Source organism: Anopheles merus, chromosome 3R (genome assembly GCF_017562075.2).
Source record: "Anopheles merus strain MAF chromosome 3R, AmerM5.1, whole genome shotgun sequence".
In the NCBI taxonomy this organism is placed as follows: Eukaryota; Metazoa; Arthropoda; class Insecta; order Diptera; family Culicidae; genus Anopheles; species Anopheles merus.
The window spans coordinates 19598889-19619855 of NC_054084.1; the positions used below are offsets into that span (position 1 = coordinate 19598889).

The 20967-nt window shown below is 46.8% G+C and overlaps 3 protein-coding genes across 5 annotated transcripts in view; 1 reads left to right on the top strand and 2 right to left on the bottom strand.

The window, feature by feature from the left end:
* The window catches only part of LOC121596328 (chromosome transmission fidelity protein 18 homolog), a 45119-nt gene extending 36483 nt beyond the window's left edge, over window positions 1–8636 (bottom strand). For both annotated transcript variants that reach the window (XR_006005273.1, XM_041921175.1), the window contains exons 1-5: window positions 7839–8636; window positions 7594–7765; window positions 6716–7530; window positions 6426–6645; window positions 2184–2555 (exon numbers count right to left, since the gene is read on the bottom strand). Coding sequence is in view for 1 of the 2 variants with exons in the window: in XM_041921175.1 (XP_041777109.1) it covers window positions 2184–2555; window positions 6426–6645; window positions 6716–7530; window positions 7594–7765; window positions 7839–8506 (2247 nt within the window). In the remaining variant the exon portion in view is untranslated. The remainder of the gene's footprint in view (window positions 1–2183; window positions 2556–6425; window positions 6646–6715; window positions 7531–7593; window positions 7766–7838) is intronic.
* Window positions 3245–6402, top strand: LOC121596330 (cilia- and flagella-associated protein 206). The gene is made up of 5 exons (XM_041921176.1): window positions 3245–4096; window positions 4171–4532; window positions 5291–5548; window positions 5608–5762; window positions 5820–6402. Exons 1-5 carry the CDS (start codon window positions 3436–3438, stop codon window positions 6310–6312), a joined length of 1929 nt encoding a protein of 642 aa, XP_041777110.1. The 5' UTR covers window positions 3245–3435; the 3' UTR covers window positions 6313–6402.
* A 2878-nt stretch (window positions 8637–11514) lies between the features above and the next one.
* Window positions 11515–20967, bottom strand: part of LOC121595919 (frizzled-4-like) — a 40607-nt gene continuing 31154 nt past the window's right edge. For both annotated transcript variants that reach the window (XM_041920360.1, XM_041920361.1), the window contains exon 4: window positions 11515–13676. In XM_041920360.1, coding sequence (XP_041776294.1) covers window positions 12931–13676 — 746 coding nt within the window. In that variant the 3' untranslated portion in view covers window positions 11515–12930. The remainder of the gene's footprint in view (window positions 13677–20967) is intronic.

Sequence of the window (20967 nt, forward strand, 5' to 3'; positions counted from 1 at the left end):
TTCAATTGACACCGTGACATTAGCCACCGGTTTTGGTTAAGTGGGTGCAGTGCAGCAGCGAGCGTGTTTCTCTACACACCATTCGGTGGGCGCTGCCCGCTCGTTAGCAGCTAACCATGTCGCCGGTTGGTTTTAGGGGGGGTCGGTGGGCAGCACACATAAATGCACCGTGCTGAAAAGGCGACGGTTGTGTGGCCAAAATAGAGGAAAATATGTTTTAATTTTTTTCGAGATTTTATTGTCCTAGAAAGAGAGTTAGTTTAACCAGAGAATTACTTCATTTAATATAACAAATGATTTGTTGGTTCAATTGTATGAATGGAACGATGCCAATAAATCGTGGGAGCGAACCAAAACTCTATGGGAAACGATGAATAAATCGTGAGTCGAGTCCCAAAAAATACGGGTATAAAAAATGCTAGGAAATAGTATAAATCTGGTAACAAATAACTAGATGAAAGGTAAAAAATCAACGTAAAGTTATGTTAATTAATTAGAAAATACGATCTGGGCAGTGCTGCAAAATGTCACTGTCAATGTCATAAAAAAATCTGACTGATACAAAATTCATATCAGCGTCACGTACTCAATTGTGACAATCAGAGGTAATACTCAAAACGGATTGTGTGACTTTTTTACTGTGCTCAGTTTTGCAAAATGTCACTGACATAGTCACTTGACAACTTGCGGCTGAAACAAAATCATGTCAGTCGTCACGAGCTCTAATGTGATGATCAGAGGCGAACCTTAAACAGTTGGTGCGACCATCACATGCTTGGTGACATTGTGTACAACCGACTCTTGGTCAGTCACTTGGTCGCGACATTTTCTGTCGCTGGTCATCACGATAATCATGGGAGATATGTGGTGCGTGCGAGTGGTTCCATGAAACAAAATAAGCATGTTTTCTTGTTCTGTTTGATCCTACAGACCATGAAACCAAACAAAGCGAGAAAGGATGCTCATTTTGTTGCTTGGGCCCACACGCCAAGTATATTCCAAGAATGTCGTGATTATCGCCGACAAAAATGTGCTAATCAAAATGTCACCAAGCATGTGATTGGTCCACCAACTGTTTGAGTCTCAGCACTGATCATCTCAGTTGGGTACGTGAGTTGATTTGAGCTTCGTTTCATTCATGAGTGTTTTTGATGGTGCAACTCTCGTGATGCTCATGACATTTTGCAGCACTGGATCTGGATTTAAATACAAAGTTAACGAGAAACTCATCGATTACGCTTACGATTACTAGAAGTAATTTCTATAAATATGTAAATATTTAAATAAATAAATTCAATAATAGATAACTCCTTGTAGGATATGCCTCGTAAAAGATCAATGTCAATTAGCGTTATAGGACTGAAAATACGACTAAACATGTGCCGTAATAAGCGAAAAAAATAAATAAATAAATTATACAATGTTACAATAAAAACCCTGTAATTGAAAACAAAAATCGAAACATTTGCTAGTATAACAATGCAAAAAATCATGTTTTTATGCTAAAAATCCTAGTTTTCTAATTAACACGTTATACTGAAACATCGAGCACGGACGACATTCGTCCACTGTCAACGCCCGCCAGAGACACTCGAGAATAAGGGGCTCTACAATAAAAAAAAGCTGTTGCCATACGAAATTAGAGATTCCTATTTAGATTGCATCCTTTTGCGCCCGGTACGTCGCCGGTGCATTCCCCGCAGTCCCCCGTGTGTGTGTGTGTCCAGCATGGACAGGATAAAAACGGGAGCAGAGTAGCAAATTAATAAAACACCAGCTCCAGCGTTGTACCTTCGTGGTACGTAGCGCCATCGTCACGCCAACAGGGGAAGACCATGATGTTGATGATGTTATTTTAAGAGAAACTTTTCAATTGCAACACAAAAACCCCCGAACCCCGGCTACATACAGCGGGAAAACCATTTACCATAATGCAGTGGCCAATGCAGGGGACGCGTGAAGGGGGGCCGTAGAATTTTCTTTTCATCGCAACAAGAAACGACATAATAGAAAGCATAATTTTATCTCGCGCCATATTTCATCAAGCTGCTGCAGCCACACGGCCACGAGCAGGCATCGCAAAGTTTATGCAAAAGTCCTTCAGAGTAATGTTGCTTCCCCCTTTTTTTGCCCCGTTTTTCCTTCTCTCTCTCTCTCTCTCTCTCTCACACGCAACCGCTTACCTCGTATCCTTTGCTGGGGAAATTGATTTTTGGCCAGGCCAGGGTAGCGAACAGATAGTGCCACATGACGAACGCGTACGCCAGGTACGGATAGATGGCGTAGTTCTGCAGCTGATTAATCGCCCGCTGCAGCCGATCGTTGAAGCTGAACCACTCGGTGGCCTCCGCCACGCCGCACATGTCCGCGTCCGGCATCTTCTGGTGGAGATAGTTTTCGTACACGCCCTGCGTGAGGCGCTCGTAGTCGCCCGCCATCTGCACGACCTGCAGCACGGTGGCCATACGGGTCGAGGCGGACATGTCGGTGAGCGTCACCATCTCCGTAACCGTGGCGTTCGCGTCCACGGTAATCGTTTTCTTCGGTCGTTGGATCTATAGCGGGGAATAGATAATTGATGCGTATGATTAGTTATTCATTTTCCAACGTTCATCATCAACCCACAGGTGCTCACACTGTTGAATGGAATCCTTCGAAAGAGGGTACAAGAATTGTAAATAATGTGTAATAATTCCATACAATAAATAAACTCACGATTTTTCTTACATTCTATGCAAATCACGCCTTTCCGTGCTAGAGGGAAATTCCAATCCAAAAAGGGGCAATAAATTTTGTGAAATCAATTATAACGACATAAACAAACCGAAAGCATCATTAGGCATTATTGTCTATCGCATTTTTCATTCGCTTTCCGCTTGCCGGAACTGACGGAATTGAAAACGGGACGGGGGCGCCCAATCGATATCGACACTTGCGCGGGTACTTGTTGTACTTCTTGTTAACTAGGGCATGGGTTTTTGGTTTATTGACATGGTATGCAATGGCGGTTAACGACCTGCGATCACATCGGCACGCAACAATCCAAATTGCCCAAAAAAAAAAACATTGCAATTGCTATTATTAGTCTGTCAGCTGTTTTGAGCGGCCCGTTCACGTGTACGGTGTTCTCGACAGGACGACGCTTTCCCCATAAACAAACTATTCCATAGCAACGGATATGGAACGTAGCAACCACGGTGATGGTGGTGGAGTGGTGTATGTATCATCACAACCATACATCAAAACTTGCCCATGCGAGCGAAAACCCCTAACCTTGGCTACCGATAAAACATTTCGCTTCAGTGTCGAGCGTACCGTGGTTCCGGCAACACAGCACAGGAACGCATTGCCCCAGGAGCAAATTTCACCAACAAAAATTTCCCACATCGCGCCACAGCAGTTTCTTCCTCCCCGTTGTGTCCACTCGCCAGCGCAATGTCTGCCTTCATCAACGTGCCCCGAGCGCGCCTACTAGAGCCGAATGCGGCCCTATCGCCGCTGCTGCAGGAAATCCTGCGCCACTGTGAGCGTCGCAACATCCGGTACGACCGTCCGCTGGTACACTTCGTCATGAACCTGCTCAGCCTGGACCCGCGGTACGAGCTGTTCATGGAGACGGTCAGTGCGGAGCGGCGCAATCACGACGACTTTGTGGAGGCGTGCTGCACCGTCCTGAACGACGACCGGTCGCCAACGCTCATCACGCTCCGCATGCAGTGCTACTTTCTGGGCAACTTCTTCGACCGGGACGAGATTGTGGAGAAGCATGCGCGCAATCTGCAGGCGAAAACGTTCGCGCTGACGAAGGAAATCATCGATCACGACGTGATCACGAAGGACGAGCAGGACGAGGTGTTTAACAAGGTGATAGTGGACATCATTGTGAACATGGGGCTGGGCAATCCGGAGTGCAAGGACGTGATGGCGGAAACGATGCGTGCCCTCAACTCGGTCATGTCGCGCAGCGATAAGGCAAAGTTCGTCACGCTCGATCGGAAGGAGCGGCTGATGGCGCTGAAGGACATCAGGGAGATTGTGGCCGGGATACGGATCTTTAACAAGCACTCCGGCAACACGGCCAACGGAATGGCGGACTGTAAGTGAAGCTTTAGTGAGTGTGTGTGTGTGTGCGGTGGTCTCTTTCATAGCAATTGCATGTTCCTTTTCCAGTGCCGAAAATAATCGACCAGTCGCACGAGTCGACCAAATCGATACTCCAAATCACGCTGTGCGAAATCATGGACAAGGTGAACCTGCTTACCAGTGCGCTGAACGCGGCAATTGCCTATGACTTGCGGAACCGGTCGATCATTACGCTGCTGCCGGAGAACATTACGGCGGACGATTTCGAAACGATCAAGGATCTGCTGGCCATGTACCGGCAGCACGAGGTGTACACGCGCAAGCTGATCGATGAGCTGGCCGGCATTAAGCTGCTGATTGACGGCTGCAAGCAGGAGTACGAGGCGCGGCTGCTGCGCATCCACGAGGCCGTACAGTACCGTACGGCCATCCCGACGGATCGTGTTTTTGTAAGCGTCGGATGATGGCTTTCTTAGTAGTGGTGGGAGCTCGGAATCGGACCTACCCGTGTTCGGAATCAATTCCGGAGCCGATTCCGATGCTGGAAGCGACTTGGAATCGACCTGGGAATCGCAATTTGTTCCGGTAACAGAATCAGAATAGACTCCAGAATTAGAATTAGCTCCGCAATGATAATCAGTTCTTTGAAATAAGACGTTTCAGAAGAGAATGAATCGTTTACAATTAAATTTGGATTCTTTGCGGCTATCAATATGTAGCATCATTGGACCCAAATGCCTATTCTTTTGGAGATGCCGAAACTGGCTCCGATTTCGAAGCCGATTCTGATTTCAGAGCCACTTCCAATTTCGGAGCCAATTCCTATTCCGGAACCGATTATGATTCTGGAGCCAAATCCGGAGCTGATACCAATTTGAGAGTCAATTCCGGAACTAATTCCTGAACCAAATCCGGAGCTGCTGCTGCTGACACCCTGATACCGATTTCAGAGCCAATTCCGGAACTAATTCCGGAACCAATTCCGGACCAGATTCCAATTCTGAAGCCGATTCCGGAACCAATTTCGGAGCCGATTCCGATTCTGGAGCCGATTTGGGAAACTGATTCCGGACCTACTATCCGGAATCGATTCCTGAAAGCTTCGGAGCTAGCCAGAATCGATTCCGACGAAAACTTCGATTTTCCCATCACTATTTCTTAGACTTTGAAATGCTTTTCACTATGGTACACTTTGCCTCTGTTTTAGCCGAAATTTTCCGAGCTGACGCGCGTTTGGTTGCAGTTTCAAAATTTCGTGTTTCTTCTGTCGGAAATGAACCAAATCAGTAATACGCTCACGAGCCTAACGGAGCGATGTGCGAGCTTTGACGATTTGGCTTATCGTTTGCTGGGCGAAAGTCAGATACAAACCGATATCGATCGGTTGAATAAGGTAAGCGGGAAGCGTTTGAGCCTGCCCGATCCGAAGAGCTGTGAAATTGTCCCGTACGAGGAAGGCATGCAGGTAAGCGTTGAGCGTTTGTGTATGTGAACTTTCAATTGATTGTTAATGTTTGATTCTAGATGCAACTGCTCAAATTCTGTCTGTGGCATTTGGCCGAAGGTAAGGGACTGCTCATGCCCGGAAGCATCGAGCTGGGCGTGTGTCGAGTGCAGAAGGAACATTATCTGTTTAACATCCCCGAGCCGGTTACCTTCTTCGACGAGGATCCCAACAAGTAAGACGATCAACCGTAAAGCTTGCACTTTCTAACAAAATTCCCCGCTCTTTACAGATACTTCTTCAAAATAGTCGAAACGGCAAGGAAGAAAGTTCAGCTCATCTGTCTGCTGAACATGTACGACAAGCTGCAAGCATCGTACAGTGCGCCACGCTGCGAAGGCTTCCAGATGAAGCTAACGACCACCTGCGACCAGGAGGTACAGACGGACCTGCACCCGATCCCCTCCAACATCGATCGCGAGTACCGGTGGAACGTTTGGGACTATCGTCGGGAAGCGATCCGGCTGGCAAACATACGCACCAAGCGGACCACCTCCGTGCAGACGCTCGAATCGAGCCGTGCCATTCCCAAGTCCACCCAGGTCTATCTGGACAAGGTGCAGAGCACCCAGACGCGCGTTAGCCGCAGCACGGAAACGGAGCAATGGCGCCAGACGACGGGTCTGAAAGTGATCGAACCGTCCGCACCGTCCCCGTTGAAGGTGTACGCGCTTACGCTCGCGCAAGCAAGTCGTTCCGGGTTTAATAGAAATGGAGAGCGTTAGCGGAGTGGAGGTTTTGGTTGAAGTAATCGACACAATAGTCCTATTAGGTGTAGTCTGAGTGTAGTAAATGGCCTATTTGATCTCATATCACTAAACAAAGCCACAATTCATACCTGAAATATCGATGACCATATGCTAAACAGGCCCTTGTGCCGATCCTTTTGACCGACGTTACACTTCAGCACATCCGTCAGGCGGATCGGTTTGTTCGCGCAGGCAAAGAACTGCAGCATCGATAGACAGGCGCGCACATCGTTGCCGGTCTTTTCCGCCAGCGCCAGCATCGAGGTAAGATCCGTCTTGATGCGTTCCTTCTTCGCGATCACGAGCAATCTACAAAGAGTGAAGCTTCAATTAGCATCTAAGGTAAAGAATGGGCATTAAAAATAAATCGTTTGCACACCTTTCTGCCAGTCGAACGCCTTCCGTCGGTGGGAAGTTTACCACATACGCTACCTGGCGCAGCTGCCTCAGCGCCGGTGCGTACACATCGTTGCAGATGCAAATTATCGGACGCTTCAGCACAAACTTGTCGCGTGCCGCTTTGCCCGTCTTCTTCACACCACCACCAGCCGCCGCCTTCGCAGCACCGACATTGCCAGCGATAAATCGAAGCAAAAACTCAATTGCCGCCACCGGCGCGCCATCGATTTCGTCCAGCACAATACAGTTCGGTCGCCGCTCCTCGTTCAGCACCGATTTCATCTGCGTACCGTTCTCCAGCACCAGCCGGAACGCATCCGGGCTGCGATCGTCGGATGCATTCACCTCCCGCACCGCGTACCCCGCGTGCCGGGCGATCGTGTGCGCGAGGGTGGTTTTGCCCAGCCCCGGTGGACCAGCCAGCAGCGCCACCTTCTGCACCGGGCAGCCGTGCTCGTCCAGCTCGGTGTTCAGTGTGGACCGAGCCTTCCTTGCGCCCTTCACCCAACCGCCGTTCGATTCGAAGCGGCCCGTTTTCTTGTTAAAGTTGCTTAGCTGCGTTTTGGGGTCTTTCTGCTTCTTCACCGGTTCCCTGCCGAACACGGCCTTGTCCCATAGCTTGAGCCACTGCAGCAGGCTCCGGTTGGTGGTTTCATCCGACAGCAGATCGATGTATCGCCGGGGTCGATACTTTTCCACCCACAGTACATTGCTTTCGCTTGGTATGACGATTTCCTCCACCTCGGACGCCGGGGCGGCAATAGCGTTGGCCGGTTCGGTTAACCGTTTTGCTACCTGGGTAAATAAATCGTTAAATGTAACAGTGCTTAAAGGTTTTGAGGTGAAATAGTTGCATACAATCTCATTAGCTTCACGCCAGATTCGCTCCTTCTCCGCTCCGAGCAGTCCGTTGTATCCGGCACCGCTGGTGCAACTGATTTCATCAATTTGGTCCTTCTCAAACTCCTCCGAATGGAAGCGAACGTAGACGCACGTTTTGTCGTCCCGCTTAATCGTCATCGAAGGCCACCTAAAAGCAATGAAAATAATGTCCACACAGTTACATTGTATTTTCGTTGCCTTTCCCCATGTCTCGAGCGTACTTGGGTGGTTCTAGCGAAATATTATCCATCTTGAAGCGATGCAGCGCTTCGGCCCGCGATAGCATCGACGGTTTCAAAGGGTTTGCGACCGCATTGTACCGCTGCCGCGCTTCCAGTATCCGTTCGATCAGCTCCATATCCTGCTCCTCCTCCGTTTTCGTCTTCTTCTGCGAGCTGTACACGTACTCCTCCTCGAACGGTTCCTCCTCAATGTCCTGAATGTCGCCGAACAGTGCTTCCAGTCGCCGCTTGCGCGGATTGGCGTCCATCTGTTGCAGTGTGGCAAGTGCATTTGCGCTACCAGTCGCACCGGGGAAGGGTGTGGACGCGGCACGTCCATATTTACCGACACCGTTCGGCGCCGTCGATTGAGACGATGGACCGGGAGTATCGAACAGTCGTTTGTGTGCGGTACTGCTGCCCCGCGTGATGACGGACAGTGCTGGACTGGCTAGCGGGCTTTCGTCGATCGTACCTAGCTGGCCCGGGGTTCGGTAATTTGAGCAGGAGCTCGATGCTCTGGGACCACCGTTTGAGGACGGTGTACCAGGTACGGACGGAGCATTGCGGGTCGCTGGCGGTGGTTCGTCTTCTAGCTCGTCCATCGCATCGAGATCATCGCCGTACACGAGCTCGAACTCCTCCTCCTCGGTTGGATATTGATCCATCTTACGTAGTGAACAGGCAACACTCAACTTAAACACGAAACACGGCACGAAATAGAAAGAAAATAGATTTTTTTAGCGCAGCGAACAAACGACGGCCCGCAAACGCGCACGAAACGTACACAAAACAATCTGCTTTGACGTTTCGTTTTGGCGCCATTGCACAGTGAGCGTTTGTTGTGAGGTGACAGATGGACAAATTTTACAAATTTATTTCATCGAAAATTTCGTTAGCTTATTTCTCACAAATTGTAGCATACAGAAAGTTAAAAACTTTATTTTGCCACTTAAATTGATAATCTTTGAAAGTTTTGTGCAATTACACTCAAATTATGAAAATTCTATTAAAAACACACACTGTGCGATGATTTTGTGATGCGTGTCGGTAGCGTCATCTAGCGGCAAACAAAGGAACTAGTTTTTAAAAAATGTGTACGTGGTCCGTTACTCAAGTTGAGTATGACCGCGCGACCACACGAGGTGAAATATCCGTTCGATAACGCAACATAGCAACCAGCTGATAATAATTTGTTCGAAATTGCAACAAAACCCATTAAATTATTTCAATATTATGTAATTCGTCAATTTTCAGTCAACAGTTCATCATTTCTTCCAATTAGGGAATGTTCTGCTTAAGAAGATATTATTTTTAATAGAATTTTGAAAGCGGATGTTGTACCCTTTAGCTTTACCTGTCAGATAGTTCATTTCGCTGTATATTTCACCTCATGTAGCCGCGCGGTGAAACCACTGCCAGACACACCGAAAAAACCACCGTAACGAAAGAGTTTAACAACCTAAAAGTAACGCTTGTTATTGTAAACAAACAAAAAGTGAGCTTTATTTTCCTCATTTGTGATGAAAATAACAGAAATACTTTTGTTTCATTTGTGTTAAATTGTTGTTTTGCTCTGGAGAAGCATACCAACAGCAAATTCGTTAAGATTTCGCTCGCCGATGCGTGGACCAAAAACAAAAAGCGTTACAATGCGTTACAGTTCACCTGTCAATTTTTCCGTTACGGTGGTTTTTCGGTTTGTCTGGCAGCGGCCTGGGTTCAAACCTAGAATGGACCGTCTCCCCGTAACAAGGATTGACTATCTGGCTATGCGGTAATGAATTAAGTATCGAAAGCCTGTATAGGCTCGCATGTCCGCGTAGAACGTTACGCCAAATAGAAGAAGAAGGCAGCGGCCAGAATGAATTAAATAAATCAAATATTGATTGTGAGTCAATTGTTAATAATTGATGTGGATGAACCAAGCAAGATATACGTTTCGTGCTTTAATACGTATGGAATCAGATTGTCTTTATCTTTTAAATAAACATCTATAACATATTCATCAAAAAAGGTCATCATATCAAAACAAAAATTCTGGCATTACTAACCCAACACAGAGGCACTTTAACCTTAAAGTTAACTTTAACCAACGATGAATTGCCCACCGTACGTTACTATCTCATAAATAACCCTGAAATGGGTACCATCCGGTCTAGATTCAGTAATAAACTGCCTTTGTAATAATCTACAACTAATTTAAAATAAACAAAAACACACAGGATTTAATTTTTGATACACTTTTTATTTAACTAGTAAGTTTCTTAAGCCATTTTTTACATACACAAATACATTTCCGTACAAGCTACCAAGCACTTATCCACAAATTAGTTTGATTGCGAACACTACATTGCTAAACGAATGGGGGGGGGGGGGGGGGGGGGGGGGGGATTTTAAACAGGCACAAAGTACAGTATTTGTTTGCAAACTCTCTACACCTACAAGCAGCTTTTGATTAACGTTAAATTCAGTACTGTTTTCGACACTCGTCACCTTCCCGAACTCTCATACTCAACTGCTGCCTGAGGCACGAGTTCCCGCTAGGAAGACAGCAAGCAGCTGCATTAGAGCTGAAGCATAGCTTAAAACGTAGTACACCGCGAGTGTACTAAAAGCTTGTTTGTTTGTTTTTTTTTTAAATACAAAATCGCAAATAAATTCGCAAATGGCACAGGACACCGAGTGGCTGTTGTCCCGTCGGTCGGCACACAGACAGCACGGCATAAGCCTTACACACTACCGCGAAACAATCAAGCGAAAGGGAAGGATGCTTCAGATTCAATCGCTAATCGCTACTAAATGTACCTCAAATCTCGTTACGAGACGACAACTTTACATGGGCGTTTTTTGTTTGCCCTTTTTCCGCAGTTAATCGAAATGAGAAACCTCTGCCCTCTTCCTGTCTGTGATCATATTTCCTGAGCAGTTTACTTTCCGATCTTCACCAAAAAAAAAAAAAGATCCAATTCCTACACAATCACCCTTGCTTATTGCACTCGCTTGTTATGATCTTTCTCGCCCTGCTTATTAAGCGTCATCGCAGCACCGGATAACCGACTCGTTCCTCTATTTTATGGTGCACTTTTTGTTGATGCTTTCCGATTGCTTCAGCTCATTTTAAGTAAATTTTATATTTCAAAAAAAAAACATCCCTCTTATGCTCATAGCCACACATTATCGACGGCTTTACGATATCGAAAATGACCATCGCAAATTGATTTCGCACACTTTGCTTACCCTCTGCCCCTTTTCCATGGACCCATGGTACACACTCACACAAACGTACACGCCTTAAGCACACTTTCACACGTTTGCATTTCCCGTTCCTGCGTGCCAAATGCAATCTGTTGTTTTAACACTCTTGGGGTGTGTGTGTGTTTTTTTTTGCAATCTCTTTCACTCTTTAGCAGCAATCTGGAGCGAGGAGGGGGCAGAAACGCTAAACGTTTCTCCCCCCCTCACCACCACTGCCACCTCCCCATGCGTGCTGAGAAGCCCAAAAAGGGAACCAAAAAATCGAACCCGAAGAAAAAAAAACCCAACGAGCCTGGGCTGTGGCAGCTATAACGGCTTCACCACACTTCAGCACCTCGTAAAGAACGGTTTTCACGATCATGTTACCGTCACCGTGGCCGGTGATCGAATTGCTTCCCCCGAAACAAATGGCTTCTCGTTTTTAAATGCGTTTCTTTCCCCCCCCCCCTCCTTTCTCTTCCTTCCACATGCCTGTCGATGAACAAGCCAAAGTAAAAACACCTCAAACCAGCACACACTCACACACGCCAGATTGCAGATTCTTTTGCGTGTTTTTTTTTTGTGTGTGTGGCGCAAGTGAAGTGCAACTGCACACGTACGTGCAGCACACGAGAGGTACAGCATAAATTTCCAAACGTTAAACGGGGAGAGGGAAGAAACAGTGGCCAAACGAAAAGAGCACCGAAACCGATCGTACGTAGCATAAGTGGGGAAAAAATCCAATCAAAAATCGATTGCATTTTTGCAACAGAATCATCATCGGCACCGTCATCATCGTCCACAGCAGCAGCAGCAGTGGAGCAACCACCTCAAACATGCGGGCATAAGGGTTGCTTATTTTTTAAACAAAAAACAAGACAAAGTGCAACAACAACCGGAACGATCATCAAATGATCGACGATGTAGACGCCGCATTCGGCTAAATTGTTATCGCCTTCACTTGTTTCCAATTTGAGCGTCGGGGAAAGCAAACGGGGAAGGTGGAAAGCGTACAGGCCGGGGACGAACACGAAAAACTTGTTTTGCATTTTGCCTGGCGTCGTCGTCGGCGGCGGCGGCCACATTTCCCGCGGGCATCATATTTTGGCGAACCATTAACCGAAACGAGGCGCAGTTGTTTGGTGGAAGATGGCCACATTTTACAACATTCCTCGGTTATAAAACAGGACCTGACCGCAAACGATTAACCCTTAGCTGAGCGGGGAGCCCTAAAAAGATCGTTTCGTTTCGTTTCGTTTCTTTTGCCATTTAATTGTGTGTTGTATAAATACCACAAGCGAAACAGGGCGAGCGAAATACATTTGCATACCTTTAGGGGTTTAAGGAGTGAGATGGGATTTTAAACAAAAAAGCGGGGTAAAACGAAGAGGTGTTACATGATCGTACGGTGTGATCGCTTCCTGACTGACTTTCTCCTCTTTTTTAAATTCCTCAATTGCTTCACTGCATCCTATTTATCAGCGGGCTTAAGAAAATTAACAGCCGAAAGGGGCAAGCGTTTCTCATTTCGCAAACGAACGCTCTTCTCCGCTTGATCGTACGACTTTGCTTTATGTAATCTACACTTTTTACACTATTTGTTACTGTTTTAAATTATCTTGAAGTAGACTTTTTTGTGTAAATTCTAAAGTTTCCATTGCTATGTTTCTCCTCTTTTCATACAACTTGATGTTCTTTTAGTTATTCGCTTCAACACCCAAAAAGCCACTTCAAGCCCTTCTCGAACGGCGATGGACGTTCTACTTGCAATAATTTAATAGTTTAACATTAATATCACAACTTGTCGTGCCAGCTGGCACACTCCTTCGCACTCCCCTCACTCACACGCCCGCTCTCACAGGACCGTCTCGTTGCCCGTCAGACTGATCGTTTGCGTCGACATCTTGTAGCTGCGCGGCTTCCGGTTGATGTGCGAGTGGGACGGATATTTCCGGGCGTGCCGTACCGAGGGCAGCTTCCCGATCGACACCGCCACGAGCGAGTTCTGCGGACAAACCGTCTGGTAGGAGGCGGTCGAGTAGGTGGACGGTGCGCCGCCCGCAAAGCCGCCCAGCTTGGGCAGCCCGCCGACCGGCTGCTTGTACACGGAACCGGCCGAAAGCTTCCCGACGCCACCGCCCCGTCCTCCAACACCCATGCCACCGCCCACGCCACCCCCACCGGTGCCCTCACGCCCCCGACACAGACCAACGATCCGTGGCCCGACGGCCCAGGCGGACGCCAGCACCCCGACCAGCAGCTCGATAAAGGCGCGCAGCAAAAAGGGCCACAGTGGTGCCCGGGAGGGATGGAGCGGTGAGTCGAGGGACGGGTGCGGCAGATGGAGCCAGTTCTCCCGGCAGGCGTACTCGTAGAACATCAGCATCAGCAGGGCCGCACTCGGGACGGCGTAGATGAACAGGAACTTGCCCATACCGTGTATGTGTACTGGCAGGTTGTGGACGAGCGGTGGGGCGGCCGACCGTTTGCGAAGGTAGGCGGTGAACAGGTAGCCCGACCCGATGACCCAGCTCGACAGCAGCGGCACGATCACGAACGTTAGCAGCGCTTTGTCGGATTGGTTTCCGATGAAACAGGATCCTGGAATTGGAGAGAAAGAGGCGTTTATAATAGAGAGTTTAAGACTTCTAAGTAGTAAAACTATGTACTAAGAAGGTTGTATTGGTTTCGACTTGCATATTGTACAGAAACAACCCACTGGAAAATAAATACAAAATGCATGCTTCATCTCCTGTCATCACCCTGCCTAATGGGGTTGAAGTTTTAGCCGTTTTTCACTGCTCCATTCATTTGGGCCGGCCTCACAACGCCCCGCTGGCTCAGTGATTTAAACGGGGCTTTTCCACGACCATCGTTCCGCAATCGTAGATTTATATTTTCTTAATTCAGCGCACCGTTTAGCGAAGGAAAATAGGCCACCCCGCTCCTCCCAACGTTCGGGGAAAACTTCACCACCTACCACGGATTGCCGTCAATTAGCGAAGTGAGAGAAAAGTGCCACAGATCCGGTTGCTTCCGCAATGGGAATGAATAGGCACGGCCGCCAGCAAACCCCCCCTCCCCCCTTCCCCAAAACAAACCTTGCCCCGAGTCGGCATGAATTAATTATCCAAACAAAATCAAACAATAAATTACGGAATAATAAATAAACAGCTCAGGTCGCACGGCACGGGGGGTTCGTTGTCTAGCATTAAGCCGCTGCGCGGGTCGGAGAGGTTGAAATGCTACATCTTATTCGGGATCGGGACGCGTTCGTGAGCGCTGTGGGAGTTGTAAATAAGTTTGTTGATCGTACATGAGCGTACGATCGCAGTGAAAGTATAATTTATTTTTCATAAATTTTAAGCTAGGAAATTTGAATTTAAATTTTTAAACTGCAAAATAATCTCACAGATGGCGCTAGTATTCTAAAATGTACTAAGAAGACAAAATGTCTTCTGGCAATTTTAATCGCTTTTTAAATGGACTTTCTCGACCTTTTAGACCTCCTTTTGGGCATCACTCCTAATGACATTCACTCTCGATAGTGTTACGTGTCGAAACCTGCAATCAGGCACGTATATTTTACCCCGTGCTGTGCTGTGCTACTCGTACAAACCTACGCTCCCACTTGATTAAAAGCGCATAAAAGCACCTGTCAGCTCTGCCGGTGGCGGCTGATCAAGACCCGTCCGATGCTCGTTAACAACCCAAATGGCGATCTCGTGCTGCTGCATGCCCCGCTCAAGATGCCCCTGGTTTGGAGCAAAAGGTTTGGAAATTCTTTTCCATCACTCCCTTCTGCTCTCTGCCTTTTTCCGGGAACGCAAACCAACCGGTGTGCGGAAAAGCGTTGGAAATCGTTCCTTCACACATCGACGTAATCGATGGATAACGTGCGTTGCGCGTCTGCGCTGCGCACAGCAACGGGAACGGGCATCAACAGATCATCAACCAAACACACACACATACACGTGCGCCCGGGTGTAATGTGCGTCGGCCATCGATCTCGATCACTCCCGGGCCAGTGATCAGGGCCGCCAACGCCGCCACTGCCCTTAATTTCATCGCACGCTGTTTATTGTAATTTATTTAAAAGAGAACAAACAACATGGAAAACACACACACACACGCGCGCGCAGGCATAGATCCTCGTAGGGCCCTTTTTTGTTAGAGCAAAAGGCCAACGGAAGCATTCGATGTGGTAAGAGCGCTGAGGGTAAAGCTATAAATTGTGTTATCAACCAGTGGGAAAGAGTTATGGTAGACACGCGTGCATTCGCGCTGGATGCGTTGCCACATAATGCACAGGCAGGTGCATTCTATCAGCCGAACGTGCGATCGTAATCGATTGCGGGTGTGCTGGAGATTTCGGTTTCGAGGATTTACAGCTGACTAATGGGCCTTTATTTTTGGAGTGGATTCTTCGATATCGATGAGCGATCTGAACCGGATTGTTTGATACGCACATCGATCTTCTTGTGAGGTTGCATTTGTACCAGGCTTTCTGGCATTAGTGATATTCAGTAATAACACATCTATGTTACTGTACAGGCAAGATGTCTGAACATTTTGAACCATTCAGTATCCACTGAAGTTCCAATAAAACCCAATCGAGATGCATTCAAACCAAGCCATACCAACTTTCATTATTTCTTGCACCTTCAAGCCCGACTTCTCAACAGGAAGTGTGCTCAGTAACCGCACGCAACTCTCTTCACTGAAGTGCATTCACGCAAAAAAGGGTAAAAAGGGTCAACTGCTGAATCGCCAGTCCAGAGCGAAAAATCGCTCCCCTGCAATCGTATAAAAGTGCGTGTCAAACCTAGCACCGACGCGTAACCCGCCCAAGATTCGCACCTTTCAACGAATCGGTCAAATAAAATTAAATGCAATCTTACCCTTCCAAACAACCGAAGGCAACACAGTGGACGGGAAGACGTGGTAGAAGAAGAAGAAAAAACTTCCCAAGAAAAGGAATTGGCAAATCTTAACACCAACTTCCAGCAAAACATCATTCCACGCAAAAGGGGCGCGTCGTACCTGAGGTGATCGGAAGCGGGTGCAAAAACATTTGAATGCACTTTTGCTTTTGAGTGACGCACGCTTGTGTGCATCGATGCAACATGGCTACAACACCTGGAATGCACACTTTCAAACGCGACCTGGTGTGCCAACCTCGCACCGAAATCCATTTGGCACAATCACAACCAACTTGCTGAGTGGTTGAGCGGAAAGGGAAACGAAACTGTGTATTATCCGTCTCGTGTGGACGGTTATTTGCTTCGGTGGGGAGTGCACTGGGAGAGGAAGGCGAGGAGTTTGTTCGCACCATCAGTTGCCCGGGGAATATTTGCTCCGGATATAGTGACAATGGAGAGCTATGTGGTGCAATACCGTTTTGCTGAGATGCTGGTTTGCCTTATGGTTTGCGGGCTCTCACTTTTAGAGGCGCTGAGCAGACGCTGTAGGGCTGCAGACTTTGCCCATATGTTGGGTAGGGCAGGTGTGGTTGTGTTTTTAGTGCGAACTGGTTAGGATTTGTTCCAAATGAAAATGAATTTGCAGCTACATGGAAAACTCTGTTTTGAAATCTGATGAAATTGGATTTTTTGTAGTATTTAAATCGTATTATTAAAAAAAGCGCCAGAAGTTATGCAATTAACAGCACATTAAATCACGTTCACGCTTATATAAGAGCCTAATAATGAGGTAATGTTTGAAATTTATTGTTTAATTACAGTACTCTGTAATAAACCATAAAGTCCCTAATCACGGACTGCATCTTTGCCAATTCCTCCAATAATATAAAATCTCTCAACTTAGAGCTATTTATTTGCATAATTTTGATTTGAATCGGATCTCGTTCTTAAGCAGCGATACATCTGCTCTAGTGACATTTTATCTTTCTGTCCAGCTTGTTGCATATTCAGCAGCTTGCCTGTTTGCCCGCTGCACTGCACAGAGCCTACTGCAAAACTGCGCCAAAACAGTGGAGCATACCATTAAAACAACACAAGCCCTTTGTTCCATCTTGCTTTCTAGATGTTTTCTTTCTATATCCTACCCCCTGTTTTCAATCTTCAGTGTGCCTCCAAGTTTACATACGAGAGCAAAAAAAAAAAAAACAAAGAAGGCCAGCTTCGTTTCCCGATCAGCTTCATACCATGACCTCCCGATCCATGCCAACGATGGCCTTACATCTCATGTTTACCATTTAAATAAATTACTAGCAAAAATACGGTCCCGCCCGGGACATCCTCTTACAGCGACAGTATCGAAAGCCAGTAGCGATCGGGAACCGCTAACCTCGCACAGAACCATCGAATTTACCCGTTTAATTGGGAATGCATTCCCTGGTAGCCCTTTTCCCAGGCAGTAGCACCGAGCATGGCGCGGCTACAAAAAGACAACGCCAACACAACCAAAGGAACCGCCTGCCCTGCTTCCCCATGCCCTGTTTGCATTTGTTTGATCGAGCGTGTGTGCTTGTGTGTGTGTGTGTCCTCTTTGTGGCCCGGGGTGGTTTATTCCTTCATTTTTGCTCTCCACCAGCAAACCAGCGACCAGCGAAACAAACGCAACGCCAAGACAATAGTGCCTATCCCGTTTGCGCGATTGCGGTTGCGCAAGCCAAGAACCTTTTCTGGACGGCAGAAAAACAACACTCTTTCCTTCTCCATTCCCGAACAACACACAGCATCGTTAGGGGGGGGGGGGGGTAAACACAAAAAAGGGGGGAGCATAACTACGCGTAAGCTCGAGCTCGTCTTGGAGCATAAAGAATGTCCCAAACGTAAGGCTCGCCGTGAGTTTCAATGGATCCATTGTTTTCCTCTCGAGCTCTTTCTTTTTGCCTGCTCTCTCTGTTTTCGTCTGTTTTGCTTTAATTCTCAAAAGGATATGTTTGGCGGAGATGTGCTGCTTAATGGTAAAGATTGGGCATGATTTATGCGCCTCGGTCGCATAATTTGTGGCTTTGTTTATTGCTCGCACTCGATGCACTCGTTGCGATGTTTGGAAGGGAACAAAGGGAGCAGTGCTTAAACCCTTGCGGGCACAGTTATCACAGTTAACAGCTTCTTGTTATCATGTAGTAAGGTAAATAACATGGCGGGTTTTTATTGTTATATAGTCGATGTAAAATATTAACATTTTAAATAAGCTCTTAAAGGATGTCAGTTTTTATGTGCTCTTATGCTGCTTTTCCATTATTCCTTCAATTGAAAACCGATACACCATATTAATACGCCTGAAGATATGCAAAATGCATTTGAAAAGCTACTGTTTATTTGTGAATTAAATAGAAAATAGTTTTGATTTAACAAATTCGTTACAAAGTCTTGTTCTTCCTTTCTTCCATCCTTTTCACGCTGAATAAAAATAAAGCATTACCATTCTCTCGCTCTAAACAAAACCGGCACACGCTAATCTTTTCGATCGTTTTCTTGTTAATTTAAACCGATCGGACGACACAATGCTCCACTTCCTGTGGTGTGGGGAAGACAATTCAACAACAACAACAATCGCTCCACTGCAACAAGCATCCTTTAACAAGCTCGCTTCTCCGATGTCCCACCGTGCCTGATTGCATGAAACGCAAATGAAAAAAAAAGCGTCCTTTTACAGAGGATCCTTTATCCATTGTCCTCAAAACAACGCCCGAAAATGTCTCTTTATGTTCTTCTTCACACCATTTTAGATCTCCATGCGTGAGCGTCTTTTGTCGGACACTTCAAACGCTGCGCCAGCACGATCGAAAATCTTTGCTCAGCCGTTTTGCAGAATTCGGTAACGTTCTCTGAATTAAGTGGTGAAAAATATGGATGTTCATATGAAATCAGCTAATGTATTTTTTATGAAGGAACGCAATCTGGCATTAAACATTTATCAGAAAAAATGCATCCTTTTATGAACAAAGTAAAAATGGCATACAAAAAAACTTCATAATATCCCGGATATGCAATTCGAGTGCAGACACAAACACACACGATTATAACCATCAATATGGGGGAGCGTTAAAAGCGTGTGAAATTTCACAGTTCAGTCACTGAATGTAACTCGATACGCACTGGTTGCAATGGAAGGGATCGGGTAAGGGCGGTTTGGCAGCACAAAAGGATTACGAGGTGAGAGAATAGCTGCATTGTACTCCGCCATTGTGCTGCTAGATAGGGGTAGAAAATGGAGAATTTTCAAGAAACATTCTGTTTTACCGCAAATAAATGAGAAGATCTTGCGCTTATAAATATCTATTTGTGATGATCAGATCCAGATCTGGCCAGATTCCAGTTACTTGATACAACATGATGTCTTAAAAACTTGGAAAAGATGTCCCTACTATTTGGTCGATTAAATGTAATAGTCCCCGAACAAATAGAATTTATATTTAAAAATAAGTGTACCACTACAATTTGATCACTGACCAAACCTGATGGAACACTGATTAGTTCCTTTTAGCTACAGCAACAATTAAATGTGATTCCAAACAACCCCATAAATTCGACAGCAAACCTTTATCGCACTCAAAAAACCGTGCATTCGATGATCGCGGTCCCCGTCCACCCATAAACCACTCGATCATCGAATTACCCGAAGCCAGCGAACAGGCTCATTTCCTCAATTAGCCCCACAACGTGCCGCCAATCGGGCCCCGGGTCGTTAGGCCTCGGTAGCCTAATCGAATGCTATCGACGGTAAATCAATCAGCTCATTGTGCTGCCAGCGCCCTGTTACCCTGTTCGCTACTCCAATTTTAGTACCACATTCTGCTTTAAAAAAAAAGTCATCCGAAAAAAAAAGAATCATATCTTATCACCATTTCATTCCGTTCCGGCCAGTGCCACAGTTGCCTGCTGGGAAGTGTACTACCGGCGTGGGGTTGTCGTATTGATTTACAACCCACCACCGTTCGTCGCCAGCTTGCTCCAAACCCTTCCAAACCTTTCCCAATGTGCCGAAAACGGAAGAATTTCAATCGATTGAAAGTGGTCAAACGCACACTCAAACGTGATCGAGCCATTTGGGCCGCGATAAAGCAAACGCAAAGCATCAACGCGCGAGCCGAGCGATTAACGCGGGCGATCGGGTAATAAGCTTGTTAGTAAATTCTATTTTTATTTTTTTATTCTTACACCACTGGGGCTTTCTGCAACGGAAATTGCACCGCCATTATCGTCGCTTGGGCAGGGCGCGAAAGGCTTTTAAGTTATTAACAAGCAGTTGAATGATTCAATACGCGAATCCCTCCTAATCAGGTAGAACTGTTCCAGTGTGTGTGTGTGTGTGTGTGTGTGTGTGTTTTTTCTTCCCTTGTCATTCCATATCAATTCATATCAATCAATTACGGTGGCGTTCTTTTTTTATCTTCCGCGTTTGCACCGCAGCAATTCCGCTCGTCCACTGTCCAGCGCGTATGGCAGCGATGGCAGTGCTTCTAACGTGGCGTTCCGTTTGATTGGCCCTAATTAAGCAACCACTTCGAGCCGACAGGCCGCCATTTTGCGACCCCTTGCTAGCCCCCCCCCCCCCCGAAATTGGCGGTAAATGATAAAAAAATACGCACCAACACGATAGAATACTAGCAATACTAAGAAGAAAGAAAACACGAACCAACCGAACCACACACAGCCCAGACAAGCTTCCGTTTTGTTTGTCTAGGACCGAGCGTCAGGGGAGCGTGCGGTCTCGCGCGAAGCCAATCAATCAACGCGCGCGCTGTACGCGCAACAACCCGAACCGCAAAGAGCGCGCAACATCAACACTACACACGGCACATCGATCGCGGCGATCAATCTCTAGTGGGAGAGCGGGATGCGCCCGGCGATGGGTGCTGTCCGTCTCATCATAACGCGCCCCTGTCACACGGTTGGTTGACACGTGACGGGAGCAA

Excerpts from the sequence above, each read along its gene's own strand:
- LOC121596330 (XM_041921176.1), top strand. The coding sequence starts at position 3,436 with ATGTCTGCCTTCATCAACGTGCCCCGAGCGCGCCTACTAGAGCCGAAT. Across the intron at positions 4,097-4,170 it reads GGCCAACGGAATGGCGGACT|TGCCGAAAATAATCGACCAG; the intron begins GTAAGTGAAGCT and ends TTCCTTTTCCAG. Across the intron at positions 5,763-5,819 it reads TTCGACGAGGATCCCAACAA|ATACTTCTTCAAAATAGTCG; the intron begins GTAAGACGATCA and ends CGCTCTTTACAG.